At 36.9% G+C, this 18,537-nt stretch overlaps 1 protein-coding gene across 2 annotated transcripts in view; it reads left to right on the top strand.

The window, feature by feature from the left end:
- ATG5 (autophagy related 5) overlaps positions 1 to 18,537 on the top strand; it is an 84,403-nt gene that overhangs the window by 12,423 nt on the left and 53,443 nt on the right. For both annotated transcript variants that reach the window (XM_049818080.1, XM_049818081.1), the window contains 2 exons: positions 3,233 to 3,311; positions 9,217 to 9,379. In XM_049818080.1, coding sequence (XP_049674037.1) covers positions 3,233 to 3,311; positions 9,217 to 9,379 — 242 coding nt within the window. The remainder of the gene's footprint in view (positions 1 to 3,232; positions 3,312 to 9,216; positions 9,380 to 18,537) is intronic.

Below are 18,537 nucleotides of genomic sequence, written 5' to 3'. Positions count from 1 at the left end.
CAGCACTTGCATATGGCCTTCAGCAGAGTTTCTGTCCCCTTTCTGTGGATTGTGCCCTGGTACTTGCATAGTTGTCTCTCTAGTGCCAACTGGATGGATACTTGACCCTTCCGAATCAGGAATCAGTGGAAGTCAAAAGGTCAAAGCACCACTTGATCAGGCATAGCCGACATATTATTTGAAAATGCTAGCGTTTGCTTAAAAGATCTAAGAAAAAATTATTTCTTACTGAATACTAAAGGAAAAGGTGAGAGTATTTTCCAATGCAGCCAAAATTTTCTTCAGTAAGATATTTGTTCCTAGAAATACCTAGACACCAGATTTTGGCCACTTGATACCCCAGACAGTTCTGGAGCATAGGATTTTTTTGTCCTGGATTTATCAGTTCATGTGACATGTCTTACTGAATTACCACAGTAAATTATCCTGATCTGAAAACAACCTACCAACTCACACTGTCACTTTCTGTCCTGAGTTCAGAAAGAAAATGTTAGAGAACTAATAATTAATTTTTGTTACTGTCCCATCTGTCACTTTGAAAAGGATTTTAAGTATTTATCGTGGTGTTTTCCAGGACTTCTCTCACACTCTGAAACCACCTTCTGTATAATAATAAAAGCAGTAATAAACTGGAAATGGCTGGAAGTCAAGGTGCTGTTACACTTCTATAGATTGAAGACTTTCCAGAACCAATCGTTACTCTAGCAACTTGTAAAAAACCATTTATGGTCTCTTAGACATTTTCCCTTTGATATTTTTCCCATTATTTCCTTTGCAAAAGTTCTGCACAGTCTGCTTGTCCTTGGCTTCCATTCCAGTTAAGACCAGTTTGATTTCAACAATCCCATAATATTTTTTCAAAATGATACCTTTCTGGGCCGGATGTTTCCCTTAGCTGTTGTTCTGTTTGTTTTCTCTTGGGGGGGGGGGGCAAATCTTTAAAGGCTGTCTTGGGTTTTTGAATTCTTTTTCTTTTTAATTCTCCTGGTTACTGTAGGTTTTAGAGAGCAGTTGTGTATTTCTTTAATTGCAATGCCTATTTTTCAAACAGAATTTCAGAAACAGCATTCCAGCAGTACCACTGGAAGCAAGATCTTTAATGAGGGAATACTGGCTCATAACACTTAAGAGTGGAGTGAGGGAATGCTGGGGTGTTGTTTTTCATTCCATGTGCAGATTGGCAGCTCCTCTTTTCTTTTCAACTTCTCTCTTTGTGCCTCCCTTAATTCTCTATCCTGGTTAAGAAACCAGGTTTTATTCTGAGTGAAATATAAAGAATAGCTTTAGTATTGTATGGAGTTCTGTTGTTTCCAGAGTCTTAAAAAATGCTACCTATATCTCAAAAATAAGTGAAACATGGGATTATGTACAGGCATTACTTAAGGCTTCTGTTGGCTTCAGATTAAATGCCAGTGAGAACTGGAATTTGAAGCAGGACATGTTTTATATCTCAGGATTGCTTTACTCCTGTTGTAAACTTTACTCTTAATGGAAGGCTGTACTTCTGAATAGGAAACAATTTCTCTTGTGGTCTATTGTCTTCATTAATCTCGTGTTCTGCTGTGAAACAAAATGAATTCAGGGCTGGCCTCTTTCAAAATAAAAACCATAACTCTGCAAAGCATGAGGATTCTACTGAAGAAGGCTTGAGTACATAAACTTCATTTTCTAATCTAAACTGGGTAGAAAATAGAGGGGGAGGCCAAGAACTGATGCTTTTTTTTTGTAGCTGTATCTTTTGTTATATAAACTGAAAGTCATTGTTCATGTTCATTTAATTATCAAAGGAAGTCTGATTTTTATTACTAGCTCACCTGGTAAACCACTCTTGCACGGAACTCTTGCTCAATCCCTGTTGAAGTACTCAAGACACGATTGACAGTTAGTAGTAAAAAGTCTTACTGGTAAAAACTTGAGCATTAGCAGTGAATCAAGGATAAATCTGGATATGCATTATCTATATTCTTTACTCCCTTTGTCAGGGAAACACAGTTCTAGATACTTTCTTGATATTTCCCCCTATTTTTAAGAAGTTACAAATGCAGTAGGTGAGTTCGAGAATTGCAGTACTGCTTTGTTTTTTTTATTTTGCTGTTGTGGTGACTTTGTCTTAGCTTTGGGGTTGGCTTACCCATAGAGGGTGCTAAAGCACTGTTGTGTGAGAGTTTAGCAGGTCAGGAAATTGGCTTGGTACAGGTGTTTTTAGAGCAATGCTCTTGGTTATGGCTCTCCAGAAACTCTTTCAAAACTTACCTGTGTGCTTTGCTCTGTGTCCTGTGATCAGTCCCATTTAATTCAGTGAAGCTACTGAGTTTACAGTTAAGTGTGTGTTTATCTCTTTGTAGGATGAAAACCTAGGAAGGCTCTTTTAGCTAAGATTTTTGAAAGATGAGAGAATGGAGCTTGGTATGCTGAAAGCAAAAAAAAAAGAAAAAAAAGTCTTGCCAGTGTCTGCTTATGAGGAAGTTGCAGAAAGACTTTTTTAGAATGCCTGTGGAAGTTTTGTGTATGTGATGTGTATTCCTTATATTGCTGGAGGCTGTATCTTCTGATGAATTTAAAGGAGACAAATCTATAAGACAGAAGTGAATATTTGGAGGAAGCAGCTTCTTTGTGTAACTCCTTTAATCCAGAATACTACTAAAATACAAAACTCCAATTAATCTTTTTTCTTCTCTTATATTCTTCCTAATTTGATAGTAAAGATACAGAGTGCATTTTAATCTATCCTCTTTCAGCCCTTTTACAGATATGTAACTTTTTCACTTTACTGCTTATTCTCCACAATGACATCAGGCAGGTGAGAGAGGGAAGAGATGTTAAGGGTCAATGTGGTATAAACCCGTGGCATTTAAATATCTGAAAGCATCCATGCTTTTTTGTCGGACCAGCTATTCCTGCCATTATCAAGCTTTTTAACTAAAAATACTTGTTTGAAGGATTCCACAGAGCAGCAGTAGGCTACTGATGCTGTTACAAAACTAGCAGTGTTTTGTGGGCACACCTTAGACACCACTGGTTTAGATATTAAACATGTGAATTCCAGACTTGATTCTGCCAGAAAGTGTCAGTCATTTATACCTACCTATATAACTTTCTGAATAAGCAATAATGAATGTTCATTGTGGGAGTCAAACAGCTAATTTTTTTCATGTACATGCAGGTACGTTAACTGTTATATGTAGAATTAAATGCACAGCTTTATGTTCATTTAGTATCCCTTCATTTTTAGGCATTACCCAATTGGTTTGCTGTTTGATCTCCATGCATCAAATACAGCCCTTCCTTGGAGCATCACAGTACATTTCAAGGTAAAATTGAAATACACCTTTAGTTAAGAAGTGAGCATGGGATTACGTGAAATTTGGAAGCTAGGAAAAAGTTTCAGAATTGTTTTATAAATAAGTGAATTGTATGACTTGAAGGGGAAAATGTTTATTCTTCAGGAATCATCTAGAGTTTTCTGTAAAGCTACAGCTGTTTTCTATGAGATTATATATGCTTTCAAATGACTTTCCTTTTGAAAATGATTCTATTATACCCTGAGAATCCAAAATTGTTCTTCAAGATAAGTTATGAGACTACCTCAGTGCAATTGAGTGGATATAAGGGAACTTTGTATGATGTTTTTAATTCAGTCAGCTTGAGTTGACTGAAGATTGAGAAGTGCTCATCCTTCTAGGCACATGAGCATGGATATGAGATACTGTAGAGATAGTGGAAGGTAGGGAATGCTGTTGCATTTTGGGTCCCCTTTAGAGAACTGAGTGAAAAGAGTTTGGTCTTGTGACAGCTTAGTCACAGGAGAGACATTATTTTGATTGCACATTGTAAAACCATTAGGTATGACTGCATAGCACTACTGATCTTTGCTCAGAAGAGTACTTTGGTGCAGTATTCTTTCATACTCTGAAATGCATTGAGACGATAATTCCAGGAATGTTCTGAAGTGAAAATCGTGACTAGAAATCATGATATTTAACTTTGAAACTTTAATTTCTCCATTGTAAAAGAAACAATGCAATAAGAAAACTGGTCCAAAGAAAAATACTAGGTTATTGAGCTTGACTTTACTGTGTGAGATTTGAGATGAAGTGAAAAGGATACTGGCAAGCAGTTGTGTTGAACACTTTCATTCAAACAATTCTTGTCCTGAAGGAGTTTTAGAAAAGGTCTTGCTGACAGGAGTAGTCTGATTCTTTTTGGAAGTGTGCACTGAAATAATATGTTCTTATGATACGTATTTCCACATGTTGGAACTTTTAAAATGACTGAATTAATCTGAAGTCGGGGATGTTTTTGAAAGCACTGTAATTGCTACACTTCTGTCTGATCTGTGTCAGAGAAAGCTGGGATGAAGAAACTTCCAGAGTGTTTTGAAGAAACTGTAGGGCGTCTGGTTTCATAAATCATGATTTAATCGTTACGCATTCTGAGAGCTCTGGGAGAGTGGCAGTTTGTGGATGTTGCCATCCCAAAGTAGAGCCATCTTGAGAAATCAATTGCAGCATTCCAGTGCTGATGTTCAATTTCATGTAGTAATGTAAACTGACTTCAATGTCCTTATATTTCTGCTTGCCAAAAGATCAGCTAATTTAAGTTTGTCTCAAAGGTATATATTAAAGATCAGCAGAAATAGTTTACTGCTAAGGCAGTATTATTGTAAAAGCTGATGTAATTTAGTTTTCAGAAATATAATGCCTTGGATTAAGCACCTTTTAATCTCTCTTCATGTTTTTGATGTAATCTGAAAGTTTATTTAAATAAACCCCTCTTTAAAGTCAAAACATAACTGAAATATATCAATGTGTGTCAAGATATTGAAGGCATTTTCATGTGTTACAGTTTCTTACAGCTAAACAGTTTAGTTGTGGGATTTATGCATGGATTTTTTTCAAAGAGCCATAGTTTTTAATTGGTTTAATTGAACAGTATTAGATTTTTCTGGGGTTTAACTTTTGCTGTCATGGCTTTCTCCTTTCTTTTACCAAAGTATGCAGTCCACAACAGATACCTTAAGAAACACTTTTTACAGATGTTCTCAACTCTTTTTTTTTTTTTCACCCATCCATTTTCTTTTTTCATGTTTTTTACTTTAAACAAAGTTTATTTCTGTTCAGCAGAAGTTTGAAAGTTGACAGTTACTTGTAACTGTCCTCCTGTGTTATGTATGCAGACCAAATAAACACACTTACTGTTTGCATTGAAGAAATTGTTTATTTATTTGTACTTCTGGTATGCTATAAAATAACATGCATCTATATGTCTAGTAGAGTTGGAATACGCTTGCCTTAAATAGTTGTAGAAGGATGAGCTTGAACTGAGTACTAAGGTCTGAGAATCATGAGAAGCTGTAGTCTGGGAAGTTGCTTTTGTTAGCCAAGTGTGGCTTTACAGGGAGCAGGGAAACTATCCCTTCCTGTTAAGCTCATCTCATGCTACCTAGCACTATGCATGTTCTCAGCGTGGTAATCAGCTCTCCAGATTTCGGGCACTAGGTAGGAGGTGGTGAACTGCTCTGGAAATGGTAGCCCTATTGGAGGAAAGGAAATCGGGTGTGCCAGGGGAAAGGCTAATGTTCTCCCTGCGCTGAAGCCTGTATCTGCTGGTGTCTTGCCTCTCCACCCATGACCTGATGTAGAGGAGGAAAGACTGCATCTGTTTTTTTTTTTATAACAGCTATCTTTTTGGTTTTCTTGGCTAAAAATTGGGTCAGGTGGAGTGAAAATGAAGTACTTTTCCATGTAGCATGTGGATAAATTGTGGAATTGTTAGGAGACATAGTGGAAGCCAGAAGTATAAATCAGTTTTTTTTAAAAATTAATCTTTTTTTAAAAAATCCCCCCACTGTTGGTAACTAAACACAAACATATGGATGCTCCCCCTGCCACTGGATATGCTTCTTATGTTTTTTTTAATGCTCTATTATTGGGCATTCTGTGATTATGTGGTGTAATTTTCTGTAAATGTAGCCTAATGCAACTAGACTATCACAGCATAAACAGATGTTTTGTGAATTAGAACTGATAGATAAATATGGGTGTAATGGAGTTATGAAACCAGACTGTTGAAATTACTTGCAATGTTTTTGGAACAGTTTTATGTGAGAGGTCATTTAGTGTTCCTGTCTGTACAGATGATACCTACTTTTTTATGACCAAGTTTATGCTGCAAGTATCTACTGGTATGTGAAACAAAACCAGTACTGCTTGAGCTTTCTAAGAAAATCAGAGTCAACCCTTGATAACTTCTTTCAAAGATACAGAGTATGGAGGGATAAGACATCACAAGTAAGAGTATTTGAATTCAAGCTGCTTATGGGATCTGTTAAAACCTTCTGCAGATCTCATAGTTGTGTAGCCAGGTGTGACTACCAGCTTGTTTACAATTGTCTCTTTCTTCGGGGAACTGAATAAAGTTATTTACATTTGATTACTATTTCCTTAAGTAGAAAGAAGGAAAGTAGAGTTTAAAAAAAAAATACAAGCATACATCTTCTATATTTAAGTATAAAACTTATTATTCTGTGTCCTAGTTTATAAATGGGGATGCCGTATTTTCTGTTGGTAGTCTCATATAGGTGAAACTGTTTCATATGCTTTTTGTAGATGCGGCAGTGTTTTTTTCCAAGATATCACTTTCATGTTTTAGGTTCTTCAGCTTCTAGTCACAGTACTGCACAGAAATGTCTCAGTGTTTTTTCTTCTAAAAAAAATAGTAGACAGCACCGAGATTGTAGAAGTGTTTTCTGGTCTTCCACAGTGTTATCACTTAGAAGCTGGGAAAACTAATCATGCCACACCTTTGTAGTTAAGTACTGTGGCTAGATTCTTTTCACTAGTGTAGCTAGGTTTGACCAATTTTAAGTATCTCCTCGCTATTCTGCAGACCACACTGTGCATGTTCTCTGGAACACATCCCCAGGGAGTGACATACCCTGTAATTCAAAATTAATTGGAAGGAAGTCAGCAGGGAGATGCCTACCTATAGAAAGACAGGAATATCCAAAAAAAAGACCCTGCAGCTCTATATTTAGATGTATGTGTAACAAAATGTTAGATGTATGAGTAACAAAACAGTTGTTGTAGCAAAACTGTTGTTTTCATAAACTTAGCTAAACTTCAGTGTTTAACTGTGAAAGTTGGTTTCTAGGTTTCTATGTTACTTGACATTAGGTACATTCCACTGTCTCATCTTTTTTGAGGGTTGCCAGTGTCTCACTTTGAATTCTTGCATGTAAAGAACTTTTTTGATCTTGAAGTATGCTATTTCTGACTGTTCTTTTCTTCTGGATTGGTTATCAGACTTTTACTTTCTTTATTTGAGCAAGTAAGTTAAACTTCTGAAAGTATTTTACAGGCCTATACAGATGTCAGCTGGCAAGTAACAGTCACAGTAATGTTTTCCATTCATCTTCGGGTCAACTATGCTGATATTCAGCTTTGTAGGAGAGAAGAGGAGTGAGGTCTGCCCTAGAAGAACTCTCCTTTCTGTTCTGTCATCTTTAATGTCTTTATACTTGGCCATCCTCATATGAGAAACAAGCTTTATCTCTGTCCTTAAATTTCGAGTCAGCTCCATATACATCAGTCCTAAGTAACAATAGCACTCCCTTTGTGTGTGTTCAATACCAAACCATGTATACTTCAGTGAAAAAGTTACTAGCAGTCTTCTCTTCCCTTCATACTCCTGTTTTTGGAAGATACTCATCATTTTGATCCAGTTTCCAGAGTCTGGGTTTGCTGTCATAAGGAGGAGTCACTATATGAAATTCCGTTATTTAATTTCCAACCCTTTTCAATAACCTAATGAGGAGGGAACTATCATTCTTGTCCTCAGAATTCCTTTCAGGTAAGGAAATCCCCAGCTCCCTTTCATACTGCCAGCTTTTGGTGGTTCTTGGATATTTTTTGTTCCTACAGTTTGAGGCAGTCTTCACTATTTTTCCTGCTTTTATGTGGAGGAGGGAAGGTATGGGGTTTTCCAGCTTTATATTGCTCCTACTGTGACGTGTTAACTATGTTGTAAAAGCCTTTGAAAAATATCCCATTATATGTACTTGTATTTCTAAAATGGTTTTGCCAGTCCCTCACAAAAGCCTTTTTTAAATAGCCAATTTGTAATGGGTTAAGAGGAAAGGTCCTCTTATGGAATAACAGATGAGAATTGAAGTATAAAAATAAGTGGCAAGCCCTTGTTGCGAAGGGGAGTACTAAACTTTAGTTTGGCTCTGGGGGTTTGCACTGTTCAGCATAATCAAGCAACTGTGAAAAGAAGATGAATAAGGAGGGGATAAAACATGCTGGGTTTTTAAAACTTTGAAAACTGAAGACTCTGAATTTGTGATAATGCTTGTGTTATTGTAAAATGGCAAGTGATACTAAGTGTTGATAAAAGAAAAATTAGAGAAGGAACAACCCTAACTGTATACCTATATAGTGCTGAACTTCTAATTAGTTAATTTCCAAAGAAATCTTTTTTTGTACCTGAACAGAATTTACTACTATAATTCCTTAATAAATTAATTGGGAAATGTACTTGTCATCTACTGAGGGGATCAGAGTTACCCGAGGAGTGGTAACTGTGCATCTGCAATGCTGAATGCAGTGTGCCAACTCTAACCAAATAAAAGGGGTATAGAATCATGTCACACAAGCTGTCAATAAGCACATGTATTAGGTAAAGTTGGAGCTGACAAGGATTTCCAATATCTCTAAGGAAAAATGTTTGTAAGTGGCATGTATGCTATAGTTCATATATGTGGATGGTGATAATTAGAGGAAACGTTTTTCAAAGGCCTGCATAGAAACGGGTGCTAAACTGCCACTGAGAGTCAATAGGAATTGCGTGCTTGTCACTTCTCCCCCTTTTCTCCTGTTCATTGCCAGAGAATTGAACATCTGCTTGAAAACGTGTTAAAACTCTTCATTTCCTGAATTTTGGATGCAAGGGCCTAAATACATCCACTGATGTATTTAAATGTATTTATCAAGTTGAGGTTAGATGATTTAGAGTAATTTCTGGTTTTACAGAAAATTGTTCAACTTTTATTTTTCATGAAACATTTTTCACTGCAAAACCTTTTTGTCAGCAGAGTAGAAGATTCCAGAGTGCTGCTCTGTATAAATATAAACCTGATTAAAATTACCATTTATTCTTCATCTTCTAAGGTATGTGATATGTTTATTTCTCTTGAGCTATCTTTTCTCTTTGCAGAATTTTCCAGAAAAGGATCTTCTACACTGCCATTCTAAGGATGTGATTGAAGCTCATTTTATGGCTTCTATAAAAGAAGCAGACGCTTTAAAGCACAAAAGTCAAGTCATCAATGAGATGCAAAAAAAGGATCATAAGCAACTATGGATGGGATTACAGAATGGTAAATACAATGCATCAACTATTAATTATATTTACGTCTAGCATGCTAACATATAATTTCGTCAAATTTTAGTCATGGTATAGGATATGAGATGTCATTGTTCTGCAGAATTTTAGTCTAATGTCTTGGAAAAGATTGATTTAAAAAAAAATTTTTTTAAAGTCACCATTTATGTGCTAATCTAAATGTGGCTTGAGTTATTCAAGGAATTAAATTGGGTCATGACTCTGTTTTAACAAATCAAAACTAGCAACAAACCAAAATAAATAGATAAATATTGTTTAGTGTACTTTTGCGCAACTGATGTTCTTTATTTGGGGGGGCACTTGGGGTGTAAGTGTTGTTCAGTGTTAATGATCTTGAACCGTAAAGTAAAAAAGGTTGTCTCTAGTTAATGCTTAAGGATTGTTGCTGATAAACAATACAGGTAAACTTTCAAAAAAGTTGCCCAGTAGATTAATAACTTTACTTTCCTCTCTAGCAATTTTTCTTTTTTTTTTAATTGCTGATACTACCATGGCTTTCACAAAGATTTCTGCATAGATAAGTATTGACTTGAAAAAGCCAGTAAAATAATTCAGAACAGGATGTTCGAAAATAGTGTTCTTACTTTGCACAGATGGCATGAGTCTATATTGCAGTGCAAAATATAACTTCTTTTGGTTTTAGTGTCTTCTCTTTCTTACCATGTTTCTTAGAGGCCTGTAAGTTGAAAAGCTTTGTAAGTATTTCAGAAACTGCTATGTGGAATGGGTGGTAACACCACTTTCAATGTGTTTTCCTCATCTCCTGAAGCTGTCATTTATATTATTATTGGTAAATTTATTTTACAGAAGCTGTAAGCATGAAGATATTTATTCTGTGTTGAGATGCAAAATACTAAACACTTAGAATGAGCATCTTCCCATATGTTTAAACAAAATTAAATGAAACAGGAGAAGCTTTGAATGCAAGAAGACTTCAGGCATGTGTTTTGCTTTAGACAGTGAGGTTGCAAATTAGTTTGGGTTTAATGTGTGTATTTAGTGAGTGTGTGAGTTTTCTAATTTTTTTGTTGTTTAGTGGTACTGCCTTTCATAATAAAGGTATTACTGTAATTTTGAAGATTGAGTGCTTATTAGAAACTCTGGCTTCTATTTTTTATTTAATTGGGGGAAGTTAGAAATTGAGGGATTATCTTAATTTACCATTTGAGTGGTAAGATCTTGAGGGATGCAAACGTACCTGCAAAATTTATCAAGAAATTGCATTTTATCTTGTTCAGTTCAAAGTACTTCTTGAAAGATTCTGTTTTGTACAAGTATTAGTCAGCAAACTGACTGATAATATATTCACTTGTGAATTAGCAGTAAATAAAGAGTTCTGGTCCACTGGAAGCCAGAATCAGTATAAAAATAGATGTTTGCCTAAAGCTTATGTTGTTACAAGTCAATTTAAACTGCAATTTTAATAATTCTGTGAAAAAACCCTATTCTGCTGTAATAGCATTTGTCTTGCAAGCAGTTTAGTTCAAGAGAAACAAAATGCTGTGCCAGCATAATTTTGTTTACTGTTTCAAGAATTATTAGCTTTATTGCAAAAAGAAATCCTGTCACTTAGTCCCAGTGCCCAAGTGTTCCCAGCAGTGCACTTTATGTGCTCTTTTTATTAATGCTTTTTAAAATTAAAAGACCTCTAATGTGAGTTATAATAATGGCAGAAGAGTTGACTACACAATTAAATGGTATGAGTTAAGGTTCTTTTCTTAACCAGAAGTTACAGAACCTTGATAACCTCAATATGTAAGGTAAGAGAACAGATATCCAGTGTGTTCTTTCCATGCTTATCTTGGGCTCTATCGTTTAGTTGATTATTTGTCTAAGAGTATCTTCGGTTGTAAGGAAACCAGAATTTTACTGGTTTGCTTTATAATGTTAAGAACAGACGTTGCCTAGCAAGGTTGATTTCAAGGTTTCACTGTACTTAATGAGAAATCGCACCTGTGGAATCTGACACCTAAATGAGAAGTTTAAACAATCTCTTCAATACTTTCAAATGCTAATTTTAATTTCTCAGCTCTTCATAAAAGAGAAACAAGAAAAGCTTGTGAAACCAAGAAAAGTCTTTTTAAGCATGTTGTATCTTTCAATGTGTTTTTATAGGCTTTCGTTTGAGACGTAATAATTTTAAACCTCTTTGTGAAACAGAATGAATGACCACAAAAAAGAAAAGAAAGTAGCATTTGTGATAACTGCCTTGTAAGTAATGATACATCTGCAGGCTTTTTTTTCTGTGAAACTTCAAACAATTTTCTTCAGTTCTTAAATATAGGAAGTTTTATTTGTTTAACGAGTGATAGCAATACTTACAGGCTATGTATTAAACTTATGTTTTTGAAAGAAGAAAAAAAATCAGATTTTGCTTTTTTGGAGAAATGTAACTACCAGTTACAGGTGTGAATGTTTCTGCTGAAAAGGAAGTGTTTGAACAGGTAGCATGAGAAACTTTTCAGTTTCTTTTAGATGACTTTTAGGGGAAGAGCTGTAATAGTGAATTTGTGGCAAAATCTTGTGCTGATGACAGCTGGTAGGTATTCATAACAACCTTTACATCCCTCCTCCCACCATTTCTGGTTTTGTGTTAATCTGCTACCAAATCAGGAAGGTAAACATGCTTTACTGTCTGTTGCTTGTGCTGTGGTTTTGCTTGTTCTTCAAACTTCAGTTAGCCAATTTTTGTCCATAAACCAGATATTTCTTAGCTAAAACAGTTCTTTGGGACAGGTACATCTGTGTTGCCCTAATTTTGACCAGTGTCATGGATGTCTAACCTGTGGTAAGGAAGTGATAAAGGCAGGCTATGTAGCTATACTGACCTCTGTTCCCTTCTAAGAATTGTTAAAATTCTTTGGTCAGAATTGATGGAAAATGTTAATACTGTTCTTGATGGAAAATGTTAATACTGTTCTTGCTTTAATAGTGTTATGGCCATTTTAATCATGGATAAAGAGGATTTTCAAGTGGGTGGTTTTCTTCTTCTTGCCTTTTTTGTGGAAAAAGAAAGGCTTTCAGCTTTGAAACATTAAGACTGTGGGCCTAGTGATGACTCAGGATCAAACAAATGAAATCTCAACTGTTTTTAGGGGGACAGCTGTATTTTTTGCATGGTTCAAAGAATTAATATCTATAACTTCAGTACACAATGGTTCTCATAAGGGAGGGGTTTTAGATTCAACACAGCTGCTTTTCATGAGTTGTGGAGAGACATAAGCAACCATACCCTGAAATTTTCACAGGCATCCTTTATAACCAGTGAAGACTAGACTTGGTATTTCTGATAGATGAGTGGGGGAGATAAACAGTAAAAATTCATAGCCATTTTTAAGGCTTCTTTATGTATTATAAAATGTAATGAAGTCGTTATTTTACTGAAAATATTATGGAAAAAGAATGTAATGCTTATTCATACTGTAGGGCTTACCAAAAGTGGCCATATTGAATTGTTCTTATTAAAGGAGAAAACCCCTGCAAACATTTGGAACATGCAATATTTTATCTTTTAATGCATGTGATCTCTTTCTTGTCTTACTGACAGAATCAGGCCTGTCTTGTCTTGCATTTATTTCTAAATTGTATCTAAACCAGACCTGGGTTTTTGAGGGGCAGAAGTCATGTTTTTTCTGGGTTATCACATTCCTGTTTAGAAATGTTTGAACTGCCAAAAAGAAATAGTGGTGTTGTACATTATCAGCATCTCTTCTGTGCTGTCTATATACAGCCCACTTAGGTTTGATATGTATGTTTCTCTGCAGAGAACTGATGGGAGCGATGCTGTTCTTTACATTAGTCTAAGATGATGAGCATGCTTTGGTAGCTTGAACAGTAATCTCAACTGACCATTTGAAACTTAAATTCCTGAAGATTTTCTAAGTACATGTTGCCTAATTTAACAGGAGAATGAATGAAAAAGCCATTAGTTTTTAAATCACAGAGCCATCTTTTTTTCTTCAGTGTCTCGCTACCAAAATGGTAATCTCTTTCTATGCTCTATGTGTAGAGATTGAGTTAACTGTGAAGAAAGACAATCCTTTTGAGCTTTGAAAATGGATGTATTGGTTAAAAGAGTATTAAAAAAAACCCAAGTCGCTACTTTCCTGGGCTGGTGGTTAAAAATTTCTGGAAACGCCTCAAGTTTTCTTATAATTAGTGTCGATACCTGCTTATTCTGGAGTTAGGATAGCATGGCATACACCAACCATTGGGGTTGCTAATGTTATGGAACCCGGGGGTGTGTGGAGTAGACAGATTCAAATAGCTCCGCACAAAGTCAGCCCAGCCCTGTTCTGGTGCTGAGCTGGGGCTAGGTTCAGGCAGGCTGGACCTGCAGAATGAATCGGATGCATCAGAGCAGGCCTTCCTAGGGTTGTTTTTTTTATTTTGGTGGTAGTGGGTTTTGTATGGGGTTTGGTTCTGGGGCTTTTTTCTGGTAATGGATTGCGGCCTAGACTTCAGTGTTGGTTCTGCAGTGTTCACTGGCTTGTTACCCTTTCTGCACAAATGACTGAACTAATGCTCCCACCCGAATGGGTGCAGTATCATGATTCTAGACTGTCATCCCCCCAAAACTGGCTTTTGCCTTGTTACTCTTCTGTGTTGGCCTGGTGCCTACTCGCATAGCTGCCCTTTGTCGCAGCGCGAAGGCAGTGAGTTGATGGCAGCCTGAATTTCCCCCTTGGCTTTCTCCACTCTGCTGTCAGCCAGGGGGCAGAGCAGAGCTGCTGGGTTTGTGAGGGTCTCGAAGGAGGACATGAACTGCACAAAGGCAGAAAAGGGAGGAAAGCAAAAGGTAACCCAGCACTCACAATGCTACTTTATACTGAAGTCTCCACAATGAGAGGAGGTTGCCTAGAGATAGGTTGACAGGGAAAGATAGACATGCTTTCTAGTGTTTTCACCATCTTGTGTTAGGTGTCCATGTGTCTAATGAAAACTGTCAAACTCTGAGGGAGCAAGCTCGGAGGTGTCTGCATCTTTGGCCCAGGTAATCTGCCAACCATATAATCTATTCATATGTATCAGAGTTTGGATTTATATACCTGTTGCAGTTTCAAGGGCTTTGTGTTTTGTCTTCATTTTGACTCTCTTCCTCCTGGAATGTTACCGCTTCTTCAGAAATATAGCCACCTTCCAGGCTTCCTACTGAAGCAGGTGTGCCTTTCATTTTCAGCCTGAATCACAGATAAGTTGGCTCTCTACCTTCACTTCTCCTGTCTTCTGTAGTTTTTTCAGATATTTAGTATACTGGTATTCAGATTGAGAGAATCTGTATTTGACTGTATTTCTCTAAATCTATTTTACTTAGGTGTAAGTGATGCAGAACCTTTATTTTTTACTGCCTCCTGCTTTCCTTCCTCCCCTTCCCCCTCAAAATATGTCATTTCCTGACAGATGTGTAAGGTCTAACTAAATTTCAGAGTATACGATCTCTAAAAAATGGACTCCTTTTTTTAAAATTAACTTTCTTTAGTTGTTGAGGGTTTTTTGCTTTGCATTTTGGAATGCTTCTAAGTTCCTTTCTATTAGTAAATTGAATTTTACAGATGCATTAATATAAAGGTTCCTTAACATTTAAGAAAAGCTATATTTTAGAAAAAGCATAGTATGGGGCAGGCAAAGTAGGTTAGTGAGTTATATGGAGATATGCTGCTCTATTTTCATGTGTATAAACAGAGCATAATCAGAGGCAAAGAAGGTATTAAAATACCCAGGCTATCTAGAGTTGGACCAGAGAACTGGAGGATGGGTAAAATTGTCAGGGGTCATTTTCCCTTTGACTTACTCGGGTTAGTCTGTAACAAGGCCTGCTGCTCTATCCTTAACACAACCTGTAGGTTACGTGTTTCAAAAGTGGATTAGATATTTTTGTTTAATAGTTATCAGAGCTTTCTTTTTAGCTTAAATGACAATGCCTACTGAGATCAGCTGCTTTTAGGCTACACAGATAGCTTAAATTTGGTAGGATGTATGCATTTTCATATTTGAATAAAGGAAAGAAAGTAGTCCATTTTGATGATTCCCCACCCCCACCCCCTGAACCTTTTCCAGATAAATTGATGACCTAGAAATGAAGGGAGGTGGTGTTAAGGAAACAGTGTACTTAAAGTGAAACTTCTGTTTCGTGAGTATGTTTAATAAGTGAAAAGATTGTTGGTAGGGTATGGCTCCCTTGTGTATATTGAAAGAAAACAGGGGGAAAGGCATTTTTGGGTCTGACAGATAATCTGAAGCGTGAAATGCTGCTTTGTCATACAGTTTTCAAAATGTCCTGCTAACCTGCAAAACTTAAGCAATATGCTTTTATTTCTTTATCTTCAGAACACTGCTTTGCTATAAAATCTAATGGATAAATTACAGTATAAAATTAAATGTGTTAAATACACTGATCTCAAACCTAATTGTACAGTATTAGGGGAGCGATCCCCCCTTTTTTATTGCATTGCATCTGTAGGTCAATTTATAGTGTGGCTTATGAATTAATATTTTTTTAAACAAGAATTTACAGCTAACTATACATAAAGAAGTTTCTCCTAATTGTTCTCTGGTTGTAAACACTGCTGTTGGAAATTTGTTATAATGCACATAGGCAAGCAGAGTTAAATTGATTTTCATTTTTTACATGATAATAGTACTAAAAAGGTAGTGACGGACCTAGGTAGCCAACCTTAAGGCCCGTACCACTGTACTTGAATATTAATAATACTTGAGCTAGTTAGCATGGTGTTTACTTTTGTGGTGATTCCATGTCTTATGTAGCATGGACAGGCCGAGTAAAGCCTGTTTGTTTTTCACTTTCAAATTTTACTACCTCTACTGCTTTCCTGTGGTATTATATAATAACATGCTAGCTGAATGTGAATTTGGAGGGTATGTAAGATTAATGGGCGCATCATGTGGTGGTGATATTTCAGGTAATAACTGTTATGTAATTACAAGGCAAAATTATTACTACTTCAGATGCGTGCGTTCATGTTGAATGTTGTTACTTGGCTATCTGTGATGTGAAGAATATTTCCACATATTTCTGTAGCTAGTTTTTGTCACTTGCATTAAGTCAAAACAGTTCTAAGGTCCTATCTCTCCATATCTGATAGTTCCTTGTGCCTGAAGATAGTCTGAAAAGACTAGTAAACTTGTGTGCCCTCTTCAACTGTGGGTTTGTATTATATACCATGATCTGTCGAAATGCCCAAGTAACTTAAGCGTTTAACAGCAAGAATATTTTAACTTTAGGGTTAATAACTGTTAGGGTGTCTGTGGCAATGTGTAAAATACAAAAGAAAAAAATAATCTTACACTTTAATTATGCCATAGTAGTACTTCAAACTGTGTTCTCAGAAAGGCTGGCACTGAACTGTAGTAGTCGGCAAGAGTCAAATACGTATCAGAGTCTTCCTGAAGTCCTTGATAATAGTAATTATTTGTGGGTTTATTGTATAAGAATAAGAACAATGAGTTTAGATGGCCTAAAGTCGTTTAGAGGCAGGTCTTTAAATAGCTGAGAAATGAGAATAACCCGTTGTAAATACTGTTTCTGAATAGCACGGTATGTTAGTTTTGAAGAGTTTAAAATATTTATCTTTCATCAACAAAGCTGCTTCATGCTTGAGGCATACAGCACAAAATTTAACTTTTTATAAAACTGGTTAAAATTGCTCACCAGTCAGCAGAACTATGTATGCATGTAGAGTCTTAGTCTTCTTGGAGACAATGTGGAAGTAGAATTGATACTAAATGTTCAGAAGACTCCTTTCTGGCTGTAGCAGTTAAATGTAATGCTTGTTAGAGCAGAATTCAGTAGAAAATATCCTTGCTTTAATGTTAAGAAAATACACTTTGTATCCTTGACTTGCACCTGTAGCTCTCGGTACAGTGCAGCTTATTTGATTATATGTATGTGACAGCTTAAACCCTTGGTGAGTTTGTTTACGACTGGAAGAAAAAGTTGGTGGGAGCGGTTGATAGAGGCGTGCGGATCTGCCATTCAGCGTGACGAGCTGGCGCAGTAGGCAGGCAGGAGCCTCCGGAGCTGACAGATGCAAGTGCAAAGTCCTGCACGAGGGACAGGAAAAAAAAACCCATACACGAGGGCAGGCGAGGGACTGACTGGGGAGCAGCTTTGTGGAAATGGGTAATGGTGAACAACGAGCTGAATGAAAAGTCTGTCGTGTGGTGTTGCAGAAATGGAGATTAACCAGGGAGCTGCTTTAGCCCTTGTGCCCCCTAGAATATAGCCAGATGGCGAGTAATTCATCCCCTCGGCTCAGCATTTGTAAAGCTGCACTGGGAATGCTGTGTCCTCTTTGGGACCCCAAGACAAAAGAAATGTGGGCAAACAGAAGAGAGTCCAGCAGAGTGCTGCTGGGATGATTAGGGGCTGGAGCATATGTTGTGTTAGAAGGGAGCGGGGGAGCTGCCTTGTTTAGCTTGGAGATGAGGAGGCTGAAGATGGATCTAATAGCTGCTTTCTGCTACCTAAAAGGAAGGCTCGTAGAGCAGATGGAGTCAGACTCCTCTCAGACATGCCTCCATTGGCAGTGGAGTTGGGCAATTACAAAGGAAAACGGTTAGGAGTTGTGGCAGGAGGAAGCCTGATGGGCTGTTAGGGTGGGGGGAGTGAAAGTGGTTGAGTGGAAAGCTGTGGAGACAGTCAAAACTTGACTGGGCAAGGCCTTGAGCAAACTCATTTAACTTCTGTAGACGGCTCTTTTTTTGAGGCAGGAGCTTTTATTCCAAAGCCTGAACTCCAAAGGCACTTCCAATGTAAAGTTTTTCTATGGTTCTGATTCATCAGTTGGAGAGAGTCTTTTGTCTCTTACTTAATGCTATGGTTGATTCTGCCCAAGTATTTAAAGCTGTGCATCATTTCTATGGTTCATATGGTTATTATACAGTGGTGAACCGCTGAGAATAAACAAAAGTTTTGTGTTTTTAGACTTAAGGATTGGACACATTTTCATGCAAGCTGCAAATTGGTATTGCTTGCATAAAGCTAGTGATACAATTCAATTCCAAGCTTTTTTTTTTTAATTTATACAACTAGATGGCTTTAAGAAGAAAGCATGAATAGTCCAGACAAAAAGTCATGCCTGTGTGCTACCCTGAGGGCTACACCTGTTTGTT

Source organism: Accipiter gentilis, chromosome 15, assembly GCF_929443795.1.
Source record: "Accipiter gentilis chromosome 15, bAccGen1.1, whole genome shotgun sequence".
Taxonomy (NCBI): domain Eukaryota; kingdom Metazoa; phylum Chordata; class Aves; order Accipitriformes; family Accipitridae; genus Astur; species Astur gentilis.
Note: the sequence above shows the minus strand (reverse complement) of the source record. Positions and strands in the feature narration are given on the sequence as shown.